This window comes from Rousettus aegyptiacus, unplaced genomic scaffold, assembly GCF_014176215.1.
Source record: "Rousettus aegyptiacus isolate mRouAeg1 unplaced genomic scaffold, mRouAeg1.p scaffold_m13_p_13, whole genome shotgun sequence".
NCBI lineage: Eukaryota > Metazoa > Chordata > Mammalia > Chiroptera > Pteropodidae > Rousettus > Rousettus aegyptiacus.
Genome location: NW_023416288.1, coordinates 47,217,378 through 47,244,537, shown reverse-complemented (window position 1 = coordinate 47,244,537; position 27,160 = coordinate 47,217,378). Strand labels below are relative to the sequence as shown.

At 68.0% G+C, this 27,160-nt stretch overlaps 1 protein-coding gene and 1 long non-coding RNA gene across 6 annotated transcripts in view; one reads left to right on the top strand and one right to left on the bottom strand.

The window, feature by feature from the left end:
- Positions 1–18,105, top strand: part of DNAJB6 (DnaJ heat shock protein family (Hsp40) member B6) — a 34,897-nt gene extending 16,792 nt beyond the window's left edge. For 2 of the 5 annotated variants that reach the window (XM_036230591.1, XM_036230592.1), the window contains exons 6-10: positions 4,037–4,165; positions 5,543–5,684; positions 6,147–6,217; positions 12,689–12,880; positions 16,868–18,105. In XM_036230591.1, the coding sequence (XP_036086484.1) occupies positions 4,037–4,165; positions 5,543–5,684; positions 6,147–6,217; positions 12,689–12,880; positions 16,868–16,950 (617 nt within the window). In that variant the 3' untranslated portion in view covers positions 16,951–18,105. Of the gene's footprint in view, positions 1–359; positions 674–4,036; positions 4,166–5,542; positions 5,685–6,146; positions 6,218–12,688; positions 12,881–16,867 lie in introns of those variants that run through there. The other 3 variants (XM_016160967.2, XM_016160965.2, XM_036230590.1) reach the window with 2 other exon arrangements.
- LOC118610733 lies at positions 3,015–17,756 on the bottom strand. Its single transcript, XR_004953989.1, has 3 exons — positions 17,746–17,756; positions 15,822–15,828; positions 3,015–3,122 (listed from the first exon to the last, which is right to left on the bottom strand). It is a non-coding gene; the product is annotated as an uncharacterized LOC118610733 (long non-coding RNA).
- Positions 18,106–27,160: the final 9,055 nt, after the last annotated feature.

The following is a 27,160-nucleotide window of genomic DNA, read 5'->3' as shown; positions in this document are numbered from 1 at the left end:
GCACTCGGCCGAGGGCCGCGTCTTCGCCGCTCCAGGGCTCAGTAAGGCACTGCTGCACGGCCGGAGCGTGGCCAGCAGCAGCGCCTTTGGTTCAGCAGCAGCACCGCGGGACGCCCTGGGGCACGTCCGGGCACAGCCCGGCGGTTTTCGCTTGTGCACGCACGCGGCAGCGCCACGGCCAAACGGCCCGCTCACGTCGGCACGTTGCCCTTCCCGGTGGCGTCTGCCGCGTGAGGCCGGGGCGTGGAGCACCAACGGCCAGGTGGCGTGGCCTGCGGAGCCCGGGCGGGCGGGCGCGGGGGACGGGCCTGTCGGTGCCGCGCGGGGTCGGTGCAGTGAGCCGCCCTTGTGCTCTTCAGGGCTCGAGGAGGTGGTGTGCGAGGAGCCGGCGCTGGACGCCCTGAGCGGAGCCAGCAGCGAGGTCCTGGATGTGATATCCAGTGAGGAGCTCGAGGCCACCAGTGACGAGGAGCCCAGTGACCCGGGTGGCAGCTGGGGCCGGGGCGAGCTCAGTGAGGAGCTGGAGTTCGTGTCTAGCGAGGACGCGGCCAGCCTAGGGGACACTGAGGACCTCAGCGAGGAGTGTGAGGAGCAGCTGGGCGAGGACAGCGGCCCCGAGCCCGAGCCGCTGCTCGGGCCGTGGGTCTAGAATAAAGTGGTTTTGCTACCGGTGCCTGCAGTGTCTTCGCTTAGGGCCCCGCCGCTGTCGCGGGGGCGGCCGAAGAGGCCGGGGTGGGGTCTGGAGCCCCAGAGCGCTGTCTCTCAGAGCAGAGTGTCCGTGCCGAGAAGCCAGCGCTGCCGGGCCTGCGCCCAGGTCTGCGGGCCCGAGGCGCGGTGCCGGGTGCTTCCGGCCTCTGCCGCGGCTTGTGGCCTCGGTCCTCGGCGTGCAGGTGTCTCACGCCGTGACCTCTGCTCAGATGCCCCCTTTCCGGACGCCAGTGATAGCAGGTCAGGGCCACCTTCACCGCTCTCCGCGTCCGGCCTCGCTCCCCACCCTGGACGTCCGAATTCACCGGCGCGTCGCGTGCGGGGCCACAGATCGGCCTGCTGCTGTCTTCCTCACAGAGTCACTGTGTGCGTCAGAAGCTGCTCGTTGTGGAAGGTCAGACGTGCTGAGAAAGTCAGGCCGCATGGGGGCCGCGGGGTGGCAGCTCGGCGGTCGGAACGCCCCCGCCGGACTTGGACCTGAGCGGTCCCCGTGTGGCCGCGGGGCCCGCGTGTGCGGCTCGCGGGGCGTGGCGGAGGGCAAGGGCGACGTCGGCCGCGTGGAGACCGCCGTCACGTGGCTTCCCGCTGAAGTCCTTCCACTGAGGTTCGAAGCCCCCGGCCCTGACTGAGCAGGGTGTACTGAGTGTCGCCTCCGGCCGGCTTCGGCCCTCGTCCCTCCTGGGGGAGGTCAGCACTCCCGCGAGGCCGCCCTGGGAGACACGGAGCACGGTCCCTGCCCTGGGGGCGCCCTGCCACTGGGGTGCTCGGCTGGCAGCCTCGCCGCTCTCAGCCGGTGCTCTGTGTGGGCTCAGTGACGGCCAGACATCCGTTCCCTTGATTCCCACCCCGCCCCCCACAAAAAAATACGAAAGGGCCACTCACCCCCAGCCTCGGGTGGGTTCCTTCCTGTGTCCCGCAGCCGGGCCTCCGTGACCCTGTGAACGCAGCACGCCCCGCGCTCGGCACGCTTCTCTCCTTGGCCGGAAAGTTGTGATTTTCCATTTTCACTGTAAACAATGCTTCGCACTCCTGGTGTAGGAAGTTATTTCCATGTTTGAGATGAGCTGATATTTTTGAAGTAGAATTGCGGAGTTTGAATGGTTGTTAAAAATTGGATATAGTTTTGAGGCTGAAGATTTTAAAAGCTCACAGTACGTGATCCCAGATTGCTCTGTAAGAGGGCAAAGCTCAGGGGTGGCCGGTGCGGGGGCGCCCCCGGGCTGGGCCCTGGCGCGTGGCCGTGGCCGTGGCCGGTGCGGGGGCGCTCCCGGGCTGGGCCCTGGCGCGTGGCCAGCGTATCTCACAGAGGAGTGTGTTCTGCGTGGGCCCGGCTTTGGAAGTGGGGCTCTTAACCTGCAGGGCTAACTTCTGTGACTTTTAATACTTGAAGTCATACGTTAAAATTCACTGAATACCTGAATTATGGAAAGTTTTATTTAGGCTACATAACATCAACAGAAAAACAAGATAGAGTTTTAAAAATTCAAGAAAACGTGACTGGAGAGCCACTGGCGTGATTCTGTTAACGTAGTTCTGAACTGTCTTTGAAAGTAGTTTGTGAAGGAGGCGATTTTATGATTATGGAAGACTTAATTCAGCACAGAGTTGTAAGCGGATTAAAAACACTCTTTTAATCACGGTGTCACGGGGACTCTGGCTAAGTCACGCCCAGAGCACTGCACCCAATGATAGATTTAGTTGCTGTGTGACCTTAAAGGCGTCATAACTGCTCATCTTCAGAGCGGTGACACACGGGACGTTGCGGGAGACGCGGTGTGGTCCAGCCGTGCAGCCTGGCTCAGGGAGTCACGTGGGGCAGCGGAGCATCGTCAGGCTGGCCCCGTGGAGGCCCCGTGGAGGTCACGGAGGGAGAGTCGGGAGGCGCTGCCCGGCCCGGGTGGTCGATGTGGGAACGTCAGGTGTGACGGGCTGTGTGTGGCCCGTGGTGGCCTCCAGGGAAGCGGCGACGTCCTGGGTGGAGTGCTCGGGTTTTACTGGAAAACGCTGAAGTCTGGAGCAATCCAGCACTCAGAAAGGTGTTACTCTTTTACATAAAGCTCTTTTTCTTTCCATTTGCACTCCTAAACATTATAATTTTGGGACTCGTAAGCCCCATTTACAAAGTAGCTTATATGCGAATTTCTTAAGGTTCGTCGAAGGGTGGCGTTTACTGGGGAGTGTGGGAACTCGGCTGCGGAATCGCCGGTGGAGTTCCGGGGTTAGCTTTCTGCCAACCCCCGCGGTGCTCGGCGGTGGCCCTGTGTGTCCCTCGTTCCCCGCCTGCGGGCCGCTTCCTCGGGAGTACACGTGGCCCTTCCTCTCTCCTCCGGCACTTTCTCTGTCCTCGAACTTGGAGCCAGCCCCCAGTGAGCAGGGCTGCTCCTCCGAGGTTTCCTCACCACGCCCCGGGGCGCCTCGTCCTGAGCTCGGCTGCGGGGCCAGCGGCACGGGCACGTCCCCTGCCACCCTCGGGGGCTCGCGGGGCTCCCCTGGGGTCACGCACGTGTCCGTCCCGAGGCCGTCGCGGCTCCGGCGCTCGCCGCAGACCCCCGTGTTCGCTCCCGTTGGTCACGGCGCTGCTCAGGCGCGTCCCCTGCCCACCCCGCCCCTGCCCCGTGCCCACCGGGGCTGCCGCCTGTGCCGCGGGGCCGCCGTCCCCTTCTCCCACGTGCGTTTCTGCCGCAGGTTGTTAGTCGAGGAATTCACGTTTTCCTGAAAAAGTGCAGCACTGCTTAATTTTGTGGAACCTCAGCAAAATTTTTCCAAAGTTTGCGTAATTCATGTTTTCAGTAAGTGCTCATTAATGACCCCAAACCCCTGCTAAATTGTCAGGAGTAATTTTTATTATTTTCAGGGGCATTTTGGTATTTCCAGTAGCAACGTGACATTTCCTCGTGTTAATAATTTTCTATTGAAAAAAGCACCGTGTCGTATGATTCGCATCTATTCAGGTTTGACTCTGACTAAACCTCTAACAGATATTTTGAGATGTCAGGTGCACAGAAAACTTAGACGTTCTCGAACCTCCGTGGCGCTGCGTGTACCGTACAGAAAGGTTAGGATAATCCATTTTTGCTCATTTCCGAATGGCGCCGGCCAGGGCAGCGGGCTTCGCGGAGCACCCCTGAGCCCGGCCGCGTGGCACCGGCCTGACCGTGCGGACGGCCGCAGCAGGGACGGGGCGGCATGGGGCTCCGGCCGCGCCGTGCCTGCCTTCCCGGTGGGGGAACGGGATGAGGCGTCCGCCCGTTTCCCCTCGTTGCGGCTCGCCGGCCAAACAGACGAAGCTGAACAACGGTTTCATAAAATGCGTTTTTTTTTGTTCTAGAAGACCCGTTTGAGGACTTCTTTGGGAGCCGGCGGGGCCCCCGCGGCCCCAGGAGCCGCGGCTCAGGCCCGTTCTTCTCGTCCTTCACCGGCTTCCCGTCCTTCGCGGGGTTCTCTTCCTTCGACACAGGTAGGAGCCCTGGGACCCCTGGGGGTGGGTGGGGGTGGGTGGGGGGAGCGGGCTGCCCTGGCCGCTCAGCACGGCCGCCTGTGCGTGCGCTGCTCCGGGGGCGGCCTCGGAGGGTGTCGTGTTCCCGGGCACACGTCTGTGCGCACCGCCCTGAGCGTTTCCTGTCGAGTGGTGGCGTCGCGGGTTGGGAGTAGTGTGCTGGGCCAGTGCGTGCACGCCGGCCCGTCAGGCAAGCTCGCCGAGCCCTTCGTAAGTCAGACCTCCCGGCAGGTAGAAGGATGCGCAGAGCAGAGGCCGTGTCCCGGAGCGCCCGTGCGGGGCGGGGCGGGCGGCAGGGCCGTGTGCAGCTCGGGGCCTCCCCTTTGGCCGCGCCCAGCGCCGTCGGCGTTTGTCCAGCAGAGCCTCGGAGGCGAGGCCCAAGTTTTAAGGGCAGTCGGGGGGGGAGACCATGGTTAAGCGCCCAGCGGTCGTTCGCGTCAGACCCAGCGGCTAGTGTGAGCCGGGGGGGAGGGGCGCAGCCCTTACCTCGAGTTGCCGCAGGAAGCGTGTCTTGTCGTGTCGTGGGGCCCGGGCTCGCTCCAGAACAGTGCGGCGCTGTCGGGAGCCGCGGCCCACAGAGCTGCTGAGCGCTGGCGGTGTGGCCAGTGCGCACACAGGTGTGTCACACCGCGGCACAGACGGCCTCAGAGACCGTGCCGACTGCGTCGAGGTTCCCGTGTTGCGTGTGGTGACATCCTGGTTAGCAGGGCCACGGGAACACTCGAAGTGGCTTGTCCGGCCCTCGTTTTTTGTTAAGAGTGGACAGCGTCGCACTGCGTCAGCTTGCGGGGCACTGCGTGGCGCTCAGGTGTTTACGCTCCTTACGCAGCGACCCTCCCGCTCGGTCCGGGGCCCCGGGCACCGCGCGTGGTCGTCAGGGGCCTTTGGCCACGGTCCCTGCGCTTCGCGCCCCCGCGACTTCCTGTGATTCCCGATGGGCCCTTCTCACTCCCTTCCCCTTTCTCACCCGCCCCCCCAATGCTGCTTCAGGTATGTGTGTGTGACGTTCTTCCTCAAGTTCCTTGAGCTTTGTAATGACTGAGGTTTTTGTTCCCCGTGCTCATGTTGCAAGGAGGTCAGCAGGTCGGGCTTGCCGTCCTGTGGCAGTGACGGTTTTCCTGTGGGATAGAGATGCACGGTCCTGTCCTGGTCCCTCCGTGGTGCACGAGGCCGGGGGGCAGCCCAGGGCCAGCGGGCGAGTGGGCAGGAGCCGCTTCGCCCCCCACCCACACCCCTGCGGGGCCGCCCGGCGTTGCCGCCACGGTGCGGCTCCCGTGCGGCTCCCGCGGGCCACAGCGGCCGGGGGGCCCGCCTCACCTCTCTCCTCTCCTCCCACAGGGTTCCCATCCTTCGGCTCCCTGGGCCACGGCGGCATCACCTCATTCTCGTCCACGGCGTTCGGTGGAGGCGGGATGGGCAACTTCAAGTCGGTATCCACGTCCACTAAAATAGTCAATGGCAGGAAGATCACCACGAAGAGGTACAGGTCTCCCCAGCCCGCGCGCTCACCGCGTTGGTCACGCGTCGTGGGCGCTGCCACCCCTGCGCCGCGTGCGACTCTGCGCCGGGGGGGCCCTGCACTCAGGCTTCCCGAGCCCCGCCCTTCACGCCTGCTTCTCGCTCTGTGTCAGAGTGACCTTCGGTCACGGTGCCGTGGTGACGTGGGGCACGTCCTGCTGGCGCTGGGAACGGTAAACGGGGAGCCTTTGCCGCCTCAACGACGCGCGTCTGCACGTTTCGCCCTCGGCTGTGCCGTGCCTGAGCCGAGGCACGTCCGTGGGCAGGCGTGCGCCGAGGCGGCTTTGTCGTCGGCGCGCCGGGCTCCGCTGTGCTCCCCGGCCACGGCGTCCGCGGTTCCGCGTGTGCCTGGGCAGGTGTGTTCTCTGGAACACGCGGGCGTGCGCACGCCCGTGCTCACTTCGCAATGCGTTTCCTCCTCCAGAATCATCGAGAACGGCCAGGAAAGAGTGGAGGTCGAGGAAGACGGCCGGCTCACGTCCCTGACGGTAAATGGTAAGGAGCAGCCGCTGCGCTTGGATAGCAAGTAAGGACGCTCGCGTGCGGCCGAGGCGCGGCAGGGGTGCGTCTGGAGCTTTCAGATGGACTCGACTTTCAGCCTGACGTGCCCAGTTAAAGTGTTTGTACACAGCTCGTCGGAGCCCCGTTTGTCATGGACTTTTGCGTTTATCGTTGGGACCACACGATAGGACCATTTTTTTTGTCTTTAAAATTGTTGTAAATCTGTATGCACTTTGCTTTTTTATTAAACGTGATCCAAGGTGGCCGTGACTCTTTCATACACTAATACCAGCACGGACCTGCTTCTCCATTGTGTTTGAGACGTGAGCCGAGTAGTGTCAGCCTGCTGTGAACCTAACATTGCCAGGACGAAGCTTCCGCAAACATAATTTCAGTTTTCAGTATTTAGTAGTGAAAGACTAATGCATCAACGGTAACACATTTCTGATTTAATATAAATTGAGGATGTTTTTTCTAGTTGTGCATGAACGCTGGCAACTTAGTGAGTTTTGACAATTGTTTAAATATGTAACGTTAAGCTTAGGTTTAAAAAGTAAAGCTGGTAAAATGGGTTTTTGTCATTTGCTTAAAAAAAAAAAAAGCAAATAAATGCGAATGTTTGGTGCATCCTCCCCGAGCGGGGCCCGTGGCCTCCTTGTGTCCGTGTGGTTCTGTGCCTGGGCCTGCGCTGCCGCCTCGTGCCTGCTTCGCCCTGCTCGCTGACGTGGGTGCCGGACTCAGCGACGCGTTCTCTTCAGTGTGTTTGGAGCGTGTGTGAAGGTTTTCCCATTTATGTTAAAATATATGCGATTAGCAATTTAATGGCGATTTTAGCGTGGTAACGTTTCTCTGGGGAGGGAAGAAACAACGGTATATTTTTTCCTTTTTCAAAGCACGTCCTAGCTTTCCGGTTGTGCCTGACACCAGCTCCTTTGAGGACTGTGCGCGGTAACGGCGTGGAGAGGGGAGGTGTGGGCAGAAACGCGTTTCTGTCGTTCCCCGTCCGTGAGCTCTGTCACGCTCGCCTCTGGACACTGGAGCTCCAGCCAGAGGAGCATCAGACGAGACTGGCGCACTTACCCTCCTGGGTTTTGTTGTGGAAACAAGCAGCGTGAAAACGCTAGAACGGGACTCGACTGGGGGTCGGTCATTCCCCGCCAGACACATTCGCTCACACAGCCTGTGCCGGGAAGCCTGGGGGAGCTGCTCGCGGTAACTGGGTACAGTCCTTGAGGAATCGAAGCGTGTCGTTGAAAACAAAAGATATTTTAAAAAATTTTACAGGCATATTAAAGCATAGCGAAACTTGTCACACGTGTTCCAAGACAGCCGGGCTGAGGGAGCAGCGGGGGAGGAGTGTCAGCGTGCTGTCCTCGCGCCTGGCGCCCTTGCGTGAGGGCGTCACCTGGGCCCGGCACGTGCTGGGGACAGCGTTGCGGGGGCCGGTCGCACAGACGAGAACGGCAGCCTCCGAAGGCCTGCCTTCGTCTCTGCCGCTGGCGCAGGGGCGTCACCGTCAGGGGAGGAGCTCAGACCCTTGGAGCGTGAGTGTCACGGTGTCCGTCAGCGGGCGTGACGGCGCCCAAGGCTGGAGCCCAGGGCAGCGAGGAGCTTCGTCTGGCCCTCATCGCCGGAGCCCCCGCGGCGGCCCGTGCGGCTCCGGCGTGGGCAGCGCTCGAACTGGCGCGACAGGTAAAGGCGTTTGGCGCCGGGGCGGGCTTCCTGGTGAAACTCCTGGGGGAGCGTCACGTTTGAGGAAATCGTCTTGGTTCTGCGCCCTCGGGTTTTTCGTCGGGTCTAGGGCTTGGTCTTTGCTGCTCAGCAGTCGGGCTGCTGTGCGCAGAGTGAGCGTGTCACTAACACGGAATGAGCTGGAAGGACAGCATCCAAGTGACGCGGCAGGTTCTGGCCGTTTGTCCGTCCCTGTTCTGTGCTTCAGAGACCTTTCCGTGGTCGCGAACGCTTTGAAAGCGGGGTGCCGAGCGCGCGCCCCACACCTCGAGGCCCGCGCAGACAGCCCCCGCCCTCCATCACGCCGTGAGCGCGCCACCCGGTCACAGACGGGAGCTCTTCTGCTCTCAGCCCCCGCAGCAGCGAGGCAGGGGGACGGCGTGTCCGGGGAGGCCAGAGGCGCGAGAGGCGCAGGGCTCCGGCCCCGTCTGAGGGGCGCGGCCCCGCGGGCTCCCAGGGTGCTGGTGCTCGGCAGAACGGGCCGCAGCGGCCGGCCCGCTGCAGGCCAGCGAGGGCCTCTGCCGCCTCGTTCCCGGGAGTCTGGAGGTGGCTTCTGTCCGGCCGCTGTGAGGAGCCGCACGGGGTGGGCAGGTGGCCGTTTCCCCACCGCCCGCGCCGGAGCGCGACGGCCGGGGACCTCTGTGCGCGGCCGCGCGGGTGCCGGCGTCAGGCGCACGGGCTGCGACGCGGTCGGTCCCTTCACTTGACTTCGCGAGCGAACGTGTCGTCCGTTGTGGCGTCGGACTTTGCGGAAGGCCCCGCGGGGGTCTCGCCAGGCGCGGCCGTCGGCGCCGCCGCTGTGGTGGACGTGGTCAGGGGCCGGGCCGGAGGCGGCTGCTGGTGCCCGCGCCCGGTGTCGCCTGCGGGGTGGGGCTGGGACGGAGCGAGACGCCGCTCGGCGGTGCTTTAAAGACCCGCCACGTCTCAAAGGCCTCCGCACAGATGCCAGCGTTTCCGAGGAGAGGGGCAGACTTCGGAGAGACACTGTGGGATCGCTGCGGACCCCACCGCGCGTCTCCGGGAGGCAGGTGGCGCGGCCCCGTGGGCCCGAGCGCGGCGCTGAGCGTCCTGCGGCGGCGGCTCCGCGGAGTCGCTCCCGTCCGTGCTCGCCCCTTGTGCCTCCCGGGGGACGCCGTGCCTCAAGGCCAGCCGCGGCTGCTGCGGGGGGGGGGCGAGCACGGGGCCTGGCGGCCTGGGGGGGGCCGAGCACGGGGCCTGGCGGCCTGGGGGGGGCTGAGCAGGGGGGCCCGCGACCATTCCTGGGCGTTTGCGGGGCCTCGGGCTGTGCTGGCCGGCATTAGTCACACTCGAGCCCGTGTCGGACCCGTCCCTTCCTCGCAGAGGGAGAGCCCCCCCGGCCACCGGCGACCGCAGCCGCGCGGCAGGACCCGGGCTCGTGTTCAGGTCCGCTTTGCTCGGCGCTTCGGGGCGGGCGTTTTCTGGCCGGAGCTCCAGGCGCCTCGCTCGTCCACGCGCGGGAAGAGCCCGCAGGGACGGCGCCGGCGTCGTCGGCTCTGCACGGGTCGCGGGGCGAGGTGCGTTGTTTGTTCTCCTTACACAGGCGGAACTGCTCGCCTCGGGCCGCTGAGCTGGGCCGCGTCCGTGGGAGCCGCGTGGTGTCACCAGTGGGGTGCGGGGGCTGGGAAAAGCCGCAGGAAGCTGCCGGCACGTGGCGGCTTCAGAGCTGTGGAGCGGGGCAGGGGCCGCTCGGGCCAGCCCGTGGTCAGCTGCACCGGGAGGCACCGCGTGTCCTTGCGCGAGGCTGTTTCTCAGCACGCCACACGTGTCCGTGGGGGGCGCCCGCCCCTGACGGACGTCCGCACGTCTCGAGCCGCCGAGGCGGGTGGCAGTGCCCCTGTCCTTCCCCGTAGAGCCTCGGGGGGCGGGGCCGGGCCCCCACGCCGTGCGGTGCCGTGGTCAGGCCTTTGCGGGGGGACAAGCCTGGCCCTGGCGGCGCGGCCGCAGCCGGGGCGCAGGGCTCTGCGGGCGGGAGCTCGAGCCGGGTCTGGTCGCGCGCTCTGCTGCCGTGGGCTGGCGCGTGCCACGGGGAGAAGAGCCGGCTCCACGCGGCCTCTGCCCTCGGGCCACTCGGCGCTCAGCGCACAGGGTCAGCGGTGGCCGCCTCGTCCGCCCTTGGGCCGCAGTGCAGGCCACGCCCGGGGGCGGCCCTGTCGGGCGACCAGCTGCGTGGGGGCGTCGGTCGGTCAGCACGCTCCTCGGGCCCCTTCGCAGACACGCCGAGGGGCGCCGTGCCCCGTGCCGCTGGCCTCTCTGTGCCCGTCGCCGCCTCGCCGGGGCGTGCGTGTGGCGGGATCGGCGCGTGCTAGTCTGGGCGCGCCTCGAGCCGCCCCTTCCAGAACGTTCCCAGCGAGAACTTTGGACGAGGCGGTGAGTGGTCTCGTCGTGGGTCCCCAGTCCCCTGCATTTCTGTTCCCCAAGTCGTCGTTCTGCTACTTGGGACACTGGGTTTCACGGGGACCTCGTGGGCTCAGTGACTCGATTGTCCCTGCTGCAACCCTGAGGCCCTTCGGGGCCTGTGAGAGTCCGGCGGGGCCCGGGGAGCGGAGAGGTCGCGGGGTCGCACGCGGTAAGTAAGACGGTGACGGGGGAGGTGGTCCGCGGTGCGCGCCGCCGTTTGGACCCCCGTGGACGCCGGACGGGAGGCGGGCTCTGCCCTCGGCGGTCCCGGTCAGCTCAGGCAGCGCGAGGCAGGCGGGCCCTGCGCCAGGACCGCGCGGGACGGGGCGGCCCCGGCTTCCGGCCACAGTGCACGTCCTGCCGCCCAGGGCGACCGTCAGCTCTGGACCGAGTGGTCTGGTCCGCAGGTCGGCATCGCAGGGTTCGGGAGCAGCGGGGCACCCTGAGCGAGGGGTGACCCTGTGTCGTTGGGGCGTTTGTCCTCGGAACGTCGAGCTCAGCGCCGGTTTCTGCACAGACAGCGAACACGACGGACAGACAGGCTGACGGCCCAGACGCCCGGGGGGGCTGCACGCCCAGGCCCGGGGGGCGGGGGGCTTGGCGAGGGGACGCCCCAAGCCTGGTGCCTCCACCCCTGTGGACGAGCTGGACTCGACGGCAGAGCTCGGGGACCGGTCCTGCGGCGGCCCTGTGAGCCGCTGTGTGGGGGCCACCGTGGGGGACGGACGTGGGCTCGGGCCAGCCGTGCTGCTCCGCAGGCAGAGGCGGGTCGCCAGTGGCTGCGTGTGCTGGCTCGGGGGGCAGGTTCCCCGAAAGCAGTGTGTGGCGAGACGCCGCCGTCCCTCTGGCCCGTGACTGCGGGGCTGGGAGCGACCGGGTTCTGAGGTTACCCCCGGTGTGGCAGGGGACGGCTTCACCCACCTCCCAGCCCAGGGCCGTCATCGTCACAAAGCCAGACTCAGACCGAACGTGCCGGTGACCAGTGTTCAGGGCGTCCCCTACCTGGAGCGTGACCGTCTCACGGCAAGGACGGAGTTTAAGGGTCGTTGACGTTGTGGCTCGTGTTCATCTCTGGAGGTTTAACCCGCGGGGCCAGGGCTTCTGCCGTCACGCACGGGGGCCCCGCCGCCCGTCCCTCCCATGGTGGCCGGGCTGGACGCGCCCCAGGGCACCAGCGTCCCCCCCACCCCGCCATTTCCCACCCCGAATGTGGCTTTCGACGCGAAGTCACCATGTAAGTGGCTTCCCGACACCAGCCGCGCACACGTGGGGCACGTCCGTCCGTTGTACGGGGCGCAGAGCCCAGTGCTGGTGTGGGTCCCCGGGGGCCGCGGGCGGGGGCCGCGGGCGGGGCCCTGCGTCCACGCGGTGGGCTCGGCGACGGGGTGGTGACCCTGCCAGGGCCCCGGGCCGCCCTCCCGGGAGCCTGCCGCGTCCCGCACTGTGGGGTCGGAGGCTTACGGAGCATAACTCGAGGCTTGCCTTGGAAAAGCCCTGCGGCCCAGCCCCCGGATGTCGGCGACCGCAGCCCCACGTTTCTCGGGAGCCGGCCTCTGTGCCCCTCCGTGCCGGCTCACTCGGTCCCCGGCGGCCAGCGCTCCCGTCGGGGACGAGCGCCCCAGGTGCCCGAGGCCAGGCTCCCACGGGGGCATGGGCGTCCTCACAGCCCGACGCTGTGCCCACGAGGCGTCTGGGGCTGCAGGTCTGCCTCAGCGTGGCGGTGTTCGGTGGCACCTGCCCGTCTCGCGGCTCGGCGCGGCCTCGGAGGGTTTTCGTTCTGTCGTTGAGCTTCTTGCCCCCGACGTGACGTCCGAACTCTTCAGAGAAGGAACTCGAGACCCGTGGGGAGCGTCGGTTCTGTTACTTTATTCCTCACGCCCGCCCACCGGGCACAGCTTCCGTTTTTAAAGAGACCGCCAGACGCGTGGCTTCGGGGGTGACCAGCGACGCCCAGTCTTGGGGGTGTCTGGCGTGACAGCCAGGGCCCCTGGGTTCCCGGTTCAGAGCTGCGTGCCGTGTGCAAGCGGCCGGGGGGGCCGGTGTCACGGGCCAGCACCCCCTCGCACCCCGTTTCTAGCATCCAGTGGACGGGCAGTGTGTTGCCCGGACGCCGGATCCGAGCCTTTTCCGGCGGAGGCACGGGCTGGGTGGACTTTGATGAAGGCTCACAGGGACCCAGCCCCACAGTGGCTTCAGTAGGAGGCGCGCTCCCGGGAGCCGCTTAGGCGCCTTGGGGGGCGGGGGGCGAGCCGTCCTGGGGTGCCTGGGCGCACCCCGCGGTGCCGACTCACGCCGGTGTCTGCCCTGTGCTTGCAGGTGTGGCCGACGAGGACGCCTTCCTGGAGGAGTGCCAGCAGCGAGGCCAGCCTGCCAGTGCCCGCTCGCTGAGGCCGCAGAGGCCGGCCGCGCTGCCCGGGAACGCGCCGCCGCCCCGCGGCCGCGAGGACGAGGATGAGCAGGGCCGACACCGGGCCGCCGGCAGCTGGGACCCCTCCGCGCTCTCGGCAGGTGTGCAGAGGGCAAGCGAGGCCGGGCGCCCCCGCACGGCCGCCGCCCCCCCGGCCCGCGGCCCGGGCCGGCCGAAGGCAGCCCTGCGCTGCTGCGTCCTCACCTGAGGGCGGCGGCGGGCGGGGCCTCGCGCGCCTCCGGCGCCCGCCATTAAAACGGGGTGCCAGCCTGTGTGACGGTGTGACGCGTGTTGTCTCGGGCGCGGGGCGGCGGGCGCGGCTTCCCCTCGACGCCCCTGTTTGCAGCCTCCGTGTCGGTGCTCGAGGTCCGCAGCCTGCGCCGGACACGCGCCCGGGCCACCGCCTGACGGGGGGGGGGGGGCACCCGGCGGCTTCGCGTCCCGTGTCTGCCCTCTGGGCCTTCGCTGGTCTCTGGTCAAGAAGGACCGGCTTGCCGCCCGGGGGTGCCCCCGCCCAGCTCCCTGGCTCGCCGTCCCTCACAGAGGCCAGGCGGTCCCTGGACGGGGTCCCCACGGAAGGTTCTGGCTCATCTCTGAGCGTGCCGCTGGGCGTGCAGGTGTCGCCCTGGCGGCCCCACGGGCCAGCGTGGATTCGGCCTGATCTGTAGCCCGAGAGCTCGTGCTATCGTGGGTCCCGCGGGGGCCCCAGGCGGCACGTGGTGGGTGCGTGTGGGCCCCGGGTCGGGGCGGGGCCAGGCAGCGTTGTCCGTGTGCCGAGCTCCCCTCCCGGAGCGTCTGCTGGACGTCCTCTGGTCCCCCGGTGAGAAGCCAGAGGCGGCTGTCGGGACAGGAGGACGCGGCCCACACTCCCGGTGGCTCCCGCCGGGCGCAGCCGACAGCAGACGGGCCGTTTGGCGACCGGGCATCTGCGTGATCGATGCGAGGGCGGCGGAGTCGGGCGGTCACCTCCGGGGCTGAGTGGCGGCAGCGCGGGCTGGGCCAGGACGCCGGGGCCCGGCTGCTTCCCGGAACGACGACGTGGGCGGGCGGCCGGCTGCGGGCGAGGGCGGACGCCACGGCCCTGCCACGCGTGCGGGCCGGGCCGCAGAGCTCCTGCGGGGGCGCGGCCGGCGGGAAGCAGGCAGTGCCCTCCGAAGCCGCCCGCTCGGTCGCTCTGAGCCGGGGAGCGGGTTGCCGGCCCGGGAGCGACAGGCTCCCTTTGTCCTGGGCCGCGAAGCGGGACCCGCCTCGGACCCTGGCTGCTCGCCGCCTCTGCGGCCGCACGCCGCCCAGGGCTCTGCTTCCGTCCTCACCGGCTCAGGCCTGGAGGGGGCGTGAAGGCACCGGGCAGCGGGGGCGAGATCTTCACGCGCACACCTGGCCCGCGTGCAAGTCGCGGTTCGACGTCCTGCTGGAGCCCACGGCGCCGCCCCGGGGGGAGAGGCGTCGGGGTGCCCCGGGTGCGCCCGTCCCCAGCAGAACGACTTATGGTCTCTCCGTCCGGCTCTGCAGACGCCAGGCGCGGGGCGGGCACCGTCCCCCACCGGTGCCAGGACACCCCTCCCCCAGCACTGGGGGCCCTGCCCGGGGTGACGCCCGTGGCTCCTCTGTGCCCGGTGTGGCCTGGAGGGGCCGTGCGATCACTTTCTGCCAGATTCCTTGGCCTTCGAAAATTCTTAAGAAGACGCGCCCGGCACCCCTGCTTCCTGCCCCCCGCGTGGCCAGCACTGGACAGAGGTGTCCCCGGAGCGCCAGGCGCCAGTGAGAAGCGGGCGTGGCGGCACCGGCTGGCCTCAGGGCTTGTCCCCGGCTGCCGCGTCCCTTCTGCCCTCCCGCGGACCTCGCCCGCCGCCTTCCAGACGCGTCTCCACGTTCCACGGGAACGAGCGAGTCGCCAGCGATTTCGCGTCGTGAGTTACGCGCTCGCTCGAGTCTATCGAGAACACAGGACTCGGAAGAGAAAGTCAGCGTGTTCCGCGTGAGAAGAGCTCGTGAACGAAGCAGTGAAATCGACTTCATTTTCTGATCCGAAGGAGCAAGGCGCCCGGGAGCTGCGGACGGCTCCCTCCGGCGAGGCTTGGCCCGGCGCTCACAGAGCTAACGCTGCCGCTCGCTTCCAAGTTTGTCGTCCTAACGAAACTAACCCGCTTGTCTGCGCCCGTCTGCGCCGGACGGGCCGCGGGGGCGCCGCCCCTGGCTGTGACCGCGGGGGAGGCTCCTGGCTTGGCTTTTCCTGTTTTGTTTTCACGCCGACATTGGCCGTGTGAGGGCAACGTGAAGAGCCCTGTTTCGCGGGGGACGCCGTGCACCCCCGCTCCCGTCCCCGGCAGGCCACGCGGGTCAGGGCCTCTGGGGCCACGCCCGCGGAGCCGCAGCCTGCAGCCTCACGGGTCTGGGCGTCCTGACCTTGGGGAGTCGGGGTTTCCTCCCAAGCACGTCCCTCTCGTCGGGGCCCCGGCCGGCGCGCTTGGCGGGGGGTGAGGGTGGCAGTGGCCAGGGCAAGGTTGGTCCCAAGGCCCCGCGAGGCTTGTGGCGCGCGTGGCCGGGCCTGGGGACCCTGTGCACTGGCTCCGCCGCACGCCAGACCCCCCCCCCGCTCCTCACTCCGCTCCCCGCGGTGGGAGACCTCGACGGGCACGCGGCTCGTGGGTGGGGCCGCGAGAATCAGGTGCCGCCCGGGGCCCCCGTGTGGCCAGCCCGCCTCTCGGGTCAGCGGCTGGGGCGGCCAGTGTCCCCACGTTCCGCGGACGCGGGGCCGGCTCCTGCGGCTGGGTGACGTGCGGCCGAGCCGGCACCGCGCCCGCCCCGCGCCTCATCACTGAAGCTCCCGAGTTCGTGGGAGGTCGTCGCGTGGTGGTCTCCTCAAAGTGAAGGCGCCCCTAGCACAGGTCGGGTCTTTTTAGGGGCGTGCTCGAGGACACGTGGGCCCCACCCACGAGCGCCGCCCGCCGGGCTGGTCCCAGCAGCGAGGCGAGGGCCGGGCCTCCCCGTGGAAGCCCCTCTGGGCCCAGACGTGCCCCACAGTCCCCAGGCCGGGGCCACCTCCCTGCTCCTCCTTGGGATGGCGCTAACCCTTCCCGCCCCTGCCTGGCAGCCCAGGCCCCCGCGCCACCCAGCTCGGCCCCCTTCCCCTTGTCCCCCCCCCCCCCCCGCGGCCGTGCAGAACCTTCCTGAACATGCGGCCCAGGGGCGGGGGCCGCCGAGTCCACCAGGCCAGCTCCCCGAGTCGATGGCGAGCTCACGGCCGTGGGGACCGAGGGGCCTGGGGCCCGCCGTGTTTGGGGCAGGGAGGCGAGCCCCACTGGGCCGGTCCCCCTGGGCAGACGGTGGTCGTTAGCCAGACGTGGGAACGCGTCACCATGCGGGCGGCGTGGGCTCCCATCTGAGGGTGCTGGGGGTCCCTGCCCCCCCTGCGATTGGGACCCCCCGAGGTGAGTCCCCGGAGCAGGTGGGTGGGTGCCGTGCCCACACGTAGGGTCCGTTCCCAGCCCGTGCCGAGGCTGCCTCGTCACTTGATGACGGCGCCTCGAGGTGACCTCTTCGGCAGCCCCGAGCCCCCGGCCCCCGTGACCCTGGCCTGGCTCCGCCTTCTCTGCTGCACTCAGGCCTTTTAAGTTGCTGTTTGCCCCCGAAGTCCAACCCCCGCCGCGTCTGGGCCCTGTGCGCTCGTCCACCCACGGCTCGCATGGCGCTGGCGAGCGGCGCCTTTGGCCTCCGTCCCCTTGGCCTCCGGCTCGCTGACTTAGAGCAACGGCCAGGGAGCGACAGGCTCCCCTGCAGCGCAGCCGGGCCTCTGGGTGGCCGGGGACCGAGGGGGCGGGGTGGCCACCGGGGGGGTGGGGGGGCGGCCGTCCTGAGGACCGGCGGGCGGGGAGCCGTGGGTGCAGAGCCGCGCTGCTCGCCTGCGTCCTGGCCAGAGGCCGCACAGTCGACAGCCGCGTGCATCTGCCGTCTCCGGGCGCAGGCCTGGCGACGTGGAGACATGCCCTCGCGGCGCTGGCCTTCCTGCCGCGGGGACGGCTGGGGCGTGCGTGCCGCTCGGCGGGGCCCGCGTCCTGCGCACTGTCTCACGGGCCCTGTTTCCGTAGGGCTCAAGGAAGGCAGCAAGAGGAAGCAGCAGAAGCAGAGGAGCGAGTCGAAGAAGAAGAAGCCGGCCGGAGGGCGCCGCTAGGCGGGGTCCGGGCGGCCGCGCCCGCTCCCCTCGGCCCCCAGACCCAGCCCACAGCCCACCAGCCCGGGGCGGGCGGGGCGGTGCCAGGCGCGCACCTGCCGGCCGTCCCCGCTCCTCCACCGGGGCCTGCCCCCTGCCCGCCCGCCCGGCGGCCCTGTCAACGCCCGGAGCGTCTGGCTTTAGAGGCGTGACCGCAGGGGGCAGTTGGGCCAGCGCCCGAGCCCACCAAGTGACTCTTCCTCCTGGTGGTGCAGCCTTGAGAGCTAGAGCTGGGTAAGTGCAGGTGACAAGCAGGTGACGTGTGCCCCGCCTGAGCCACGGCCTTAGCCACGTCCCGCCAGGTCACGGGGTCGAGGGCGAGCGTGGCCCAGCCTCGTGCGCGGAGGGCGCGGGGGCCGTCGGCTGTGACCTCCTGCCCTGGTTTGCTGTGTTAAGCTCGGTCCTCTTCAGGTCATCGGATTCCACCCCAAATGTGGTTTAAGTTCCGCTAAATCCCGGTTTTTTTCTCGGATCCGTAGTTCTTTTTAGCACGTACAGAACTCTACAAAATTTTGTTTTGTCAGGCTGTTTCTGGCTCTGAGTTTTGCTTCTGCTGAGGAAAGCTGGGTGCACTGTTCACACACGCACACACACGCGTGCACACATGCCCCCAGGAGTACACAGAGCTCAGTGTTTCAGGTTGTAACCATCGGCTGCACTAAAACCCAGCTCGTCCGAGCCTCACGCTCTGGCCTGTAATCGCGCGTGTGCCCGGCTGCCTGGCCCCGCCCCGAGCACGCGCCCGCCCGCCTGCACGCCGCCGCCTCCGGGGAAGGAGCCGCCCACGCCGCCTGCCCTCTGCTCCCCTGGACGTGTGGCGGCGCGAAAAGCTCGACGTCGTCACAGAAGGCCGGAAGCTTCGATCACGGTGTCGAGACCCGGGGCTGGTCCAGTGCCGTCCTCGCGGCAGTGCGGCAGCTCGGAGGCCGGGAGGGGTTGGCCGTTGCGGTTTTAAGGTGACTGTCACGGGCTTGTGCTGTGCTTGGTTCTGGTGGGAGGGGGTGTGGACCGTGGGGTGAATCGCGCACCCGTGTTTAATGCTTGTTACGGAAACTGTAACCGCGAAAGCACAAGGTACTGTAAGCGTCACCTGCGTGAATAAAGCGTGAGCGCTCCCGCGTGCTGCCCGCCTGCCGTCATTCACGGACGCCGTCGCGTTGTCGCCAGTGGTTAAGATTAGAGCGGTTCTTCCCCGCCACGTCCATCTACGATGACCGCCCCGCTGGGCGTGCGTGTGTAAAACCGCCGGCGACCCCGGAGAGAGGCGCGAGGGGCCCGCCGGGCCGTGCCGAGCCGGGGCCGTGCCGAGCCGGGCCCGGGCCCAGGCGCCTCCGCGAGGGCCGCGTCTCGGCTCGTTTCCTGCGGGGGCCAGGGAGGGCGGCCGGCCGCACAGGGACGGCGTGCGTGGGCTCGGGGCCGTCTCCCAGCCACGCACGTGCCCACGGTCTCTGAGCTGCTGGCCCCACCTGCTCACGTGACCAGAGGGGTCCCGGGTCCAGAGCCACAAGTAGGTCCTGGAGCAGAGGGACGGGGCTTCCCTGCAGGCTGCCGTGCCGGCCCAGGCGGCCCCGTGGGCTCCTTCGCCGTGTGTGGGAGCCGGCCTCCTGCCGGGGGTCCACTCTGGAGGCGGCGGGGCGCAGCGGTGCGTGGGGACCCAGTGTCCAGGGCAGCTTTGGGAGGTGGCCAGGAGTGGTGGCCCTGGGTGCCACCTTGTGACCTTCCTGCTGGGGTTTGCGGGGTGCCCCGTAGACACCGAGGGCAGGGGGGTGTGGGGGGTCAGGCTTCAGCCTCCAGCTGCAGCTCCTTCATAGAGGGGCCCCACTGGGGACAGCTGTGGGGCCGGGAGAGGTGGGGGCCCGGCTGCAAGGACCTCGTGCCCCCCCGCCCATGGCTGCGTGGCCCTCACGTCGGGAGGCGTGAGGACTGTGGCACTCATCTCAGTAAGTGCTGAGCGTTCATTTCGAAACGCTGACGTGCTCATGGGAAATCTCACAGATCGTCCTGAGGTCCATGCGCCCCTCGCCTGGCCCCCAGGCTAGGACAGTGTCGGCCAGGAGACGGACAGCATGCCTCAGGGGCCTCGAGCCTGGGCCGGACGACCACAGTCACACCTGAGGGTTTTTTGCCTTTGCCAAAATAAGGTTTTATTTTGAAAACTCTTTGAAAGTAAGGAGACTTAAGAGCCATCAGGCTTGGAGTCCAAGTTCACGTTTACTCTCACAGTCAGCAGCCAGGGTCGTGGAGCTGGGGATGGTCCCTGCACCTCCTTCCCTGGACGCCCGGTCTGCACTGCCCACCCCACCGTGTGACCCTGTCGCAGAGTGCCCCCGGGCCCGCAGCTGACTGAGCTCGGAGCACTGCCCATTGCGATGGCCCCTGCTGGCCCACTGGACTGAGAGGTGTCGCCGGGCACGTCCTCCTGCGGGCCTGAGGGGTGGCCTGGGGGGCCGGAGTAGCTGGCACTGCCCTCCGGGGCGTCTGCCCCGCCTTGCTCTCATCTGCAGGCTGACTTTGGCCCGAGGTCGAGCCCCCGTAGGGGCACCGTCAGCCCGAACTCCCTTCCCGCCCCCCGAGAAGTCCCACTGGTACCCACGTGCGAAGGACTCGCCGGTCCCTGGACTGCGGGCGGCCCAGGCCCAGGCCCAGGGCAGGACGGGCCCCTGGAGCGTGCCGTGGTGGGCACCGAGGCGTCTTCTCCCGCGCGTGGTCACAGGTCAGCTCACCGCACTGACCACTGCAGTGCACGCGGGCCTCGTCTGTGCAGACGGCAGCCCGGCCCGGCTGCTGGACCCGGCCGCTGAGTCAGCGGCCGGGCGAGCGAGTGACCAGCTTGGCTAGATCTAAACGCCGGTCGTATGTGTCAGAAAATCCCCAGGCGCTGGGCGTTCCCGGCTGTCGGCCAGAGGGGTTCGGGGTGCAGTGCCACACGTCTCGCCCAGCCGTGCGAGGGCCTCCCACGCTCGGGCCCAGCAGCCCCCGGCAAGGTCGCGGTCCCCTGACGGTCAGCGCGGACAGCGGGCCTGGTGGGTCCGTGACTTGATCTGCAAAGCCGCCGGTGCTGCAGCCGCTCCACTGGGCGCGGGCCGAGCACCGCTGACCCGCACGGGGCCGCGGACGGGGCTCCTCGCGGGCTGTCCGCAGCCTACGCGCCGTGGCCTCGTCCCTGGGGCTCTGGGTTTCTACTCGAGCAGCAGCATTGCTTCTTGGTGAACGAGCCATTCGGTTTCTATGGCATGAAAATGGTTGTTTCTCTGACCAACTGACCATTACGCAGTGACCCGGGGAGGCCCGGGATGGCGTGGGCTCCTGCCCCTGAGAAAGTGACTCGGATGCCCAGTGGAGCGGTCTGCCCGCCGGCCTGGGCGGGGGGCTGGGCTTGCAGAAGGCCTGGTCTGGGCGGGCGTAGCAGGCAAGGCTGGGGCAGGGTGACAGCCTCCGTCCAGGGCTCACATCTCCAAAACGCAGCCCGTCCCCAGGGGCAGCACCCTCTGCCCCTGCGCCGAGGGCCCTGTGGCACTGTGTCCGCTCTCCCCTCAACACCCGGGTCTCGGCACAGGGCCGGTCTGTGCCCGGGGCTGTGTGCGGGCTCCCCGATCCCCGGGCTCGGGGGCGGCCCCCAGTCACGGCTCTGTCCTGCTCCCCTGAGCCCGGGGCCGTCGCTGCCCTTGCACAGCAGGCCGCCCAGGCCCCTGGGTGTCCTGGGTGCGGGTCCCCAGGTCCAGCTCAGGGGTGCGGGTCCCCAGGTCCAGCCCGGCCGGGCGGTGTGGAGCCGGGCGGCTGCCCCGCGACGTCCTCCCCTGGGGTGGGCAGGGCAGCGGCGCTGTTGGGCCCCTCGCTGTGGCTGTGCCTCCCTTGGCCCCTGGCCGGGGGCCTGAGACGAGGCGCCCGGCCCCACGTCCGCCTGCAGGGTCTGTCAGTCAGTCCTGGGTCAGTCTACACACGGACAGACTGAGCACGCGTGGACAGAGCTTAGTGCAGCATCGGAACTTGTGCCGTGTCATGTTTGACCATGGAACGGTCCCACACTCGGTTGTCTCACGGTGGCTTGTCGAAGGCCCACGGTCCAGACGGGCTGTCTCTGGCTAGCGGTGGCTTTTCTGTGGTCCCCAGCCCTCCGCGTTCCAAGAACGTGGCATTGCGTCCAATTCCAGCCACCGTTTTGGCCACGGCGCCGCCCGCACGCAGCCGGGAGGTGACGCCAGCCGTCCACGCCGCCCCGGGCCCCACGGCGGCCGGCCCCGCAGTGTGCCGCTGGTCCCCGAGGTGACCCTTCGGCCCTCGGTGACGGGCGTCGGCTGTGAGGAGGCGGAGCCTCACAGGCCCTCTGGCTTGGGCGGTGACAGGCGCCCCCGGCAGCGGGCCGCGTGGGAGCTCGGGGTCCAGCCGCGGGTGACGGCCGCGTTGGAGGAGGAGGACCCGTCTGGCGCTCGCGGTGTCTCGTTTCTAGCTGCATGAGCCGTGCGGGGTCGCCGCCGGACGCCGGGACCCAGACAAGGAGCGCGCGCCCCGCCCCGAGGCCGCGTCTGGGCACCCCGCCGCCTGTCCGCCGTGAGCACCGCCTGGCGACAGCTCCGGCTGGGCCAGACGGACCCGCCCAGCGCCAAGTGCCCGTCGTAGCCACTGGGGCCACTGCTCCTGGGGACGCTTGTCCGCAGCAGGCTCCCCACCCGTCCCTCGTCTTCGGTGAGGTCAGAGGTCAGGCCTGGGCCCCGCGGCACGGCCCCCACAGCCCACGTCGTGGTAATGTCCTGTGTCACGCTGAGAGCTCCGGTTTCTGGTTTTAACGTGCGATGTGCTCTTTTCAGAGTTTTACAGAGTGTCCTCGTTTGCCGGATAAGTGCTTGTCCGTCGAGTTTAATTCGAGCACCCGCATTCTGCCTTCTGCTCACATCGTCGGAAGTCGCATTTTTTACCGCAGCCCCTGAATTTCCTCTCAGGGGCTCGAAACGCGTCTTTGCCGCGGCCTCGGCGCCTCTCCCTCTGTCCTCGCGCTCCGCGGGGTCCCTCTGCCTCCCCGCCTCCCCGCCGGCTTTGGTCCGTGTCCCTTATCCCCGCGAGGGCCCGGCGCCCGCCCGCCCGCCCTGGCGCTCGGCCCGGCAGCGGCCCCGGTTTGTCCTCGTCCTGCGGCTGCCCTGGGGTCTCCAGTCCCAGGAAGAGCCCGTCGTGCGCCACGCGCGGGCCCCAGGCCTTCAGTCCCGCTCGGGGCGGGAGAGGCCGCCAGGCGAAGCCGTCAGTGAGGGCAGCCCCCGCCCGCCTGTCCCCCCACAGCCGGCAGCCCCAGGTCCGTGCGGCCGAGGGTGACCTGGGCCGAGCCCAGGACCGCGGTTGACAGGTGCCTCGCGGCCTCTCTGCCTGGCCTCGCCCAGCGCCCGGTCGCCACCCGCCCGTCAGCAAGCAGCGGCCAGCGTTGGGCCGTCCTTGTCCGCGAGCAGGACGGACTGTTCGGCAGCAGCGTGGACCCCAGAGCAGAGTCGTCGGAGGGACAAGGTCAGGTCACAGTGGTGTGCGGGGAGCCCAGAGCTTTCCATCTCGTTCTCCTGCCCCATCTGCCACAGCCGGCCGCCTCTGCTACCTGGCCCCGTCTCCAGACCCCACCTGTGCGAGTGGGCGGTGGCCCCAGAGAGGCTCAGCCACGTCCTCACCCAAACCCGTGAGAGTGACCTGTGTGCACATCGGGTCTCTGCTGACGTCGTCTCGAGGTGAGACCCGCCTGGACTGCGGCGGCCCTGGTCCAGCGGCAGGTGTACTGAGTGGGGGGCAGAGGGAGGTGGGAGGCTGGTAACACGGCCACAGGCCAGGGACACGGGCCCCCAGGAGCTGGAAGACGCAGGAAGGGTCGTCCCTGGGCCCTGTGGCCGCTCGGCCTGTCCTCTGGACTCTGGGCGGCAGCAGGACGAGCCCGTGTGTCGTGAGCCCCACGGTGCAGCTGTTTGCCGCGGCCGCCCCAGGGTGCCCGCACCGTCCTGGCTCTCAGACAGCGGCCAGAACGTGGCTTCTGTAGCCTAATACGTCAGCATCCCGACTCTTAAAGCCCCAAATCAAGCATTTCCCAAGAAGTTTCTACATCGCTCTGGAGCTGAGTGGGACGTTCTCCAAGGCCGCTCATCACGTGGGACCATGACCAACGGGCGGCCGGGAAGGTGAGCCAGGCGGGACGGCGTGCGGTGGTGCGATCTTCCCCGTGGCCACAGGAGGGCGCCGCCACAAAGGGAAACGGGCCTGGGCAGGCCACCCACCGCCACCAAGCCCACATACGCCTGCGCGCACACACGCACACACACGCGCAAGGCGCCCGTGCGCACACGCGAGGCACATGCAAAGGCACGTGTGCACGCACGCAAACATGCACACACGCACACACAAGGCGCAATACACGGTGCATTCACACACATGCATGTGCGCACACGCGAGGCACATGCAAAGGCACGTGTGCACGCACGCAAACATGCACACACGCACACACAAGGCGCAATACACGGTGCATACACACACGTGCACACGTGTACCCGTCCACACAAGGCGCATGCCCCTGCACACAGACGCACTCACACGGCACGCATACACTGCATTCACAGATGCACACACGCTTACACGTGTGCACACAAGGCATGCACACCTGTACACGGGCACACGTACACAGGCACACACATACCTGTGCACCCGTGTGCGCATGCACAACACACTCGTACGCGCACATGCTTACACACTACATTAGTCACTGTGATTATGTTCAAGCTAAGGCTGAAAGGAGCTGGCGGGTCGGGGGCCGAGCCGTCCCACTGCGCCCTGGCAGGATGGTAATTAGTTTTGCTGGAGACGGGGCGGGGGGGGGGGTCTTTCTTGCTTAACGTTTACCAGCTAGTCTCATGACCTTATAAATAGCACATCAAAGGATTCACAAGAACACAGTTTTAAATGATAAAATTAGGCTCCACCAGAATTTCAGAATTTTTTTTCTCTACACTCACATGCCAAGGACATTTTTACATCTTTTACTCAAATAACATCTGACAAATGGCAATTCGTGGTTTCCTGGGCTAACAGAGAAACATGAAACCTGTTGTTAACATCGTTAGCCCCTTCCAACTAAAATACTTCTCGCACCCGGAGCCCTGCCCCGGGGCCCCCGAAAGCGGGAACGGCACGAGTCCTGGCCCCTGTGGGAGCCGGTCACGGTCAGGCCGCCTCCGCGCCTCACGGAGCGCCTCGGTAGTCCTTGGGAGCCCTGGGTGGGGGTGCGCGCCGTCTCCCTCCGCGGCCTTTTTCGACTGGTCCTTTGCCGGGGTGCGGCCTCGGGTGCTGGCAACCGGTGCGGGCTCGGCCGCCTCTCTGCCAGGCGCGGGGCGTCTCTCACTCCTGAGGACGCCCGGCCGCGACCGAGCACGACCTCTCAAGTCCCCCACTGTCCTTTGCTTCCGACAACTTGTTGCCGAGGCCGAGGGAAAAGTCTGGAGAGGAAGGAACATAGAGGGGGAGGGAGCAGAGGTCGGCCCTGCAGGCTCCGCGCCCGGCCCCCGTGGGGACGGTCACTGGCCGTCCTCCTCCTCCATTCCCTGTTAGTCACGCGGCAGGAGACAGAAACCGAGGTGCCTGCCGTGGCCCCTTCCTTTCAAAACAAAATCTCTAAACCAAAACAAACCAGTGGCTCCGAGCCCGAGGTGGCACCGCTGCGCCCCGCGGGCCGGGGAAGCCCGGCGTCCTTCAGATGGGGCTCGACGCGTCTGACCTGCGGCCCCTTCGTCAACGTAAAGAGCATGTTGTTTGGATTGGGAGGTGCTGTGATTGCAGGAGGGTGGCTTCACCTGGGGGCAGGAAGTTCTCCCGAGGGCTCGAACTTCAGCAGCGAGAGGCGAGGGACGAGGGTGCCGGGCACCCCGCCCTCGAGGCAGGGACCGGAGGCTCGCCCTTGCGCCCTGCCGGCCGGGTTCGTCTGGAGCCAGGTTCTCCCTGCAGGGAGAGCTGGGCGCCCCTCTCAGAGCGAGAGGCTCCCCTCGCAGGCTCCGCCCGGGGGCCCCTAGGTGGCAGGGGAGGGGCAGAGGGCAGGTCCTGACCTCTCCCGGTCTCCGGCCCCTGCTGAGCCCAGGGTGGGGGGGGGATCATTTTCTTAGCTTCCCTCCTGCAGGGGACTAGAGGTCCACCTGTCCCCTGTGCCGCTGGGGACCTCGGTGCCCTGTCCGGAGAGATTTCCCGGCATCTCCTGTCCTGACGTGGGGACAGTGTGGGCTCTGAGCTGGGGGAGGAAAGCAGCGCCGGGGAGCAGCCCGGTCGTTCCGGGTGACTCTGCCCCGTGCCCCTGATGGGAGACAGGGCTCCGGCACCGCCCGGTGGGCGGGTTCAGCGAGGTCACTTCCTTCGGCGCCGCGGCCCCTGCGAGGAGCCCGTGGCGAGGTGTCTGCCCCTCCCGCGGCGGGGAGTGTGGGGTGCCCGGCACCCCCGAGTACGGCTGGGCCCGCGGGGGCCATCGAGGTGCTCGCTCGTCCCTCCATCCTGTGCCAGGGGCTCCAGGCCCTCTGACAACCCCGGCACCCATCTAGAACCTTATGTCAGCCTCTGCCACCCGGTGACCATCACTAGGACTTCCTGGTGGGAGGTGAGCTCCCCGACCGCAGGGGACAGTGGCTCGTGTCCCCAGGGGTGCGATGCGCGCTCACGGAGAGCTGCAGCACCCCTGCGGGGGCGGCCGGGCAGGCGGCGGCCTCGGCACCCGGAGGCGCCTCCCGTCCTGACGAGCCGTCGCGTCTGTGTGCTCGGACCTCATCGTCACGCGCTCAGCTCTGAGTCCGGCCGGTCCTCTGAGCACCCGTCGTGGCGCCGCTGTGACAGTTGAGCACGGAGCGCCCGGGGCACAGCTGGGTGGAACCAACAGCGTGGGCCCGAGTAGGCAGGGCGCCACGAGATCCACTTTCCGGAAGGTTCCGCAGTCCGCCCCCCGCCCAGTGCGGAGAGGGCAGCCCGCCCACCTGGGCAGCGGGTCCGGGTGCTGGCGGCAGCTTCACGTGGGTGCACATGGCAGGTGCTCTGGTGCACGGGCCCCGGTCACCCAGGCTGCCCGGGGACGGGCAGGCGGTGGCCTCGGTGTGTGGCCCGCACCTTCAGAGGCCAAGTTCGGCTGTGGCACCAAGGGAGCCGGGGGTCCAGGGCCAGGGGCCGGGGTTGGGGGTTGGCGTCAGGGCAGGGGCCGGGGTTGGGGGTTGGCGTCAGGGCCGGGGTCGGGGGCCGGGGTCGGGGGTCGTCGTCAGGGCTGGGGTCGGGGGTCGGCGTCAGGGCCGGGGTCGGGGGTCAGTGATTGTCGTGCCATGCTGGAGGTGAGCTGGGCCCTCAGTGGCGGCTGCCCAGCACGTCCCCTTTGCCCGCTGGGAACTGGGGTGCCTGCCGGTGCCCACGTAGCTGTGAGTCCTTGCGGGGAGCCCGGGGACCTGGCAGTCACGGCAGTGGCCGCGGCTCCCTAAGACACACGACCGCGCTGTTTCGGGGCGAGACCCGCGCCCTCTCCGCTTACAGACGCCCGTGGCTGTGGCCGGCGGGTCCTGCCCCCAGGCGTGCGGCGCCGTGTGCCCCGTGGCCGGGGCGAGGAGTGGGTGGGGTGTTAAAGCGGGCTTTTCCTGCAGCAGCCCCCCCCCCCCCGCGCCCCCAGGCCCAGCCCCAGCGGGGCCCCTGCTCCTGGTGCAGCCTCCGGCAGCCTCGGTCACACGTCCCATTATTCTCACACAGAACACGGGCCCTGAGAGGCGCCGTGGTTTTAAATTCAGAACCGAGCACCGTGTGGCTGCTCTGGGGAACCTGGGTCTCGTCCCGACTCTCGCCAGCATTTTACGGGGCTCCGATCGGCCTCCTCCATCCCGAGCCCACGTGACGGTCGCGAAAGCCCGTCCCGCGGGGACTTAGGAACACTCGGTCCCCTTCGCCCGCCCGCGTCGGGGCGGCCGGGATTGGCTGAGCGGCCGCGGCTCCGCTGCGGGACGCGTCATGAATTATGGATGGCACTTCGAGGCCGTCTGTGATGCAGATGAGTCCCAGCCGCACTTTCTTCTGGCTTCTTAAGGGAAAAAAATCACAGCCTTAAATCAGAAGCGGCATCTGTGAGGCCGCTTGTCGCTGGCCGGGGAGGCTTGGCTGGCTGCTCTCAATTCTTATGCAAAAAGACGGCCAGAGGTCAGCGCCTGTTATTTGT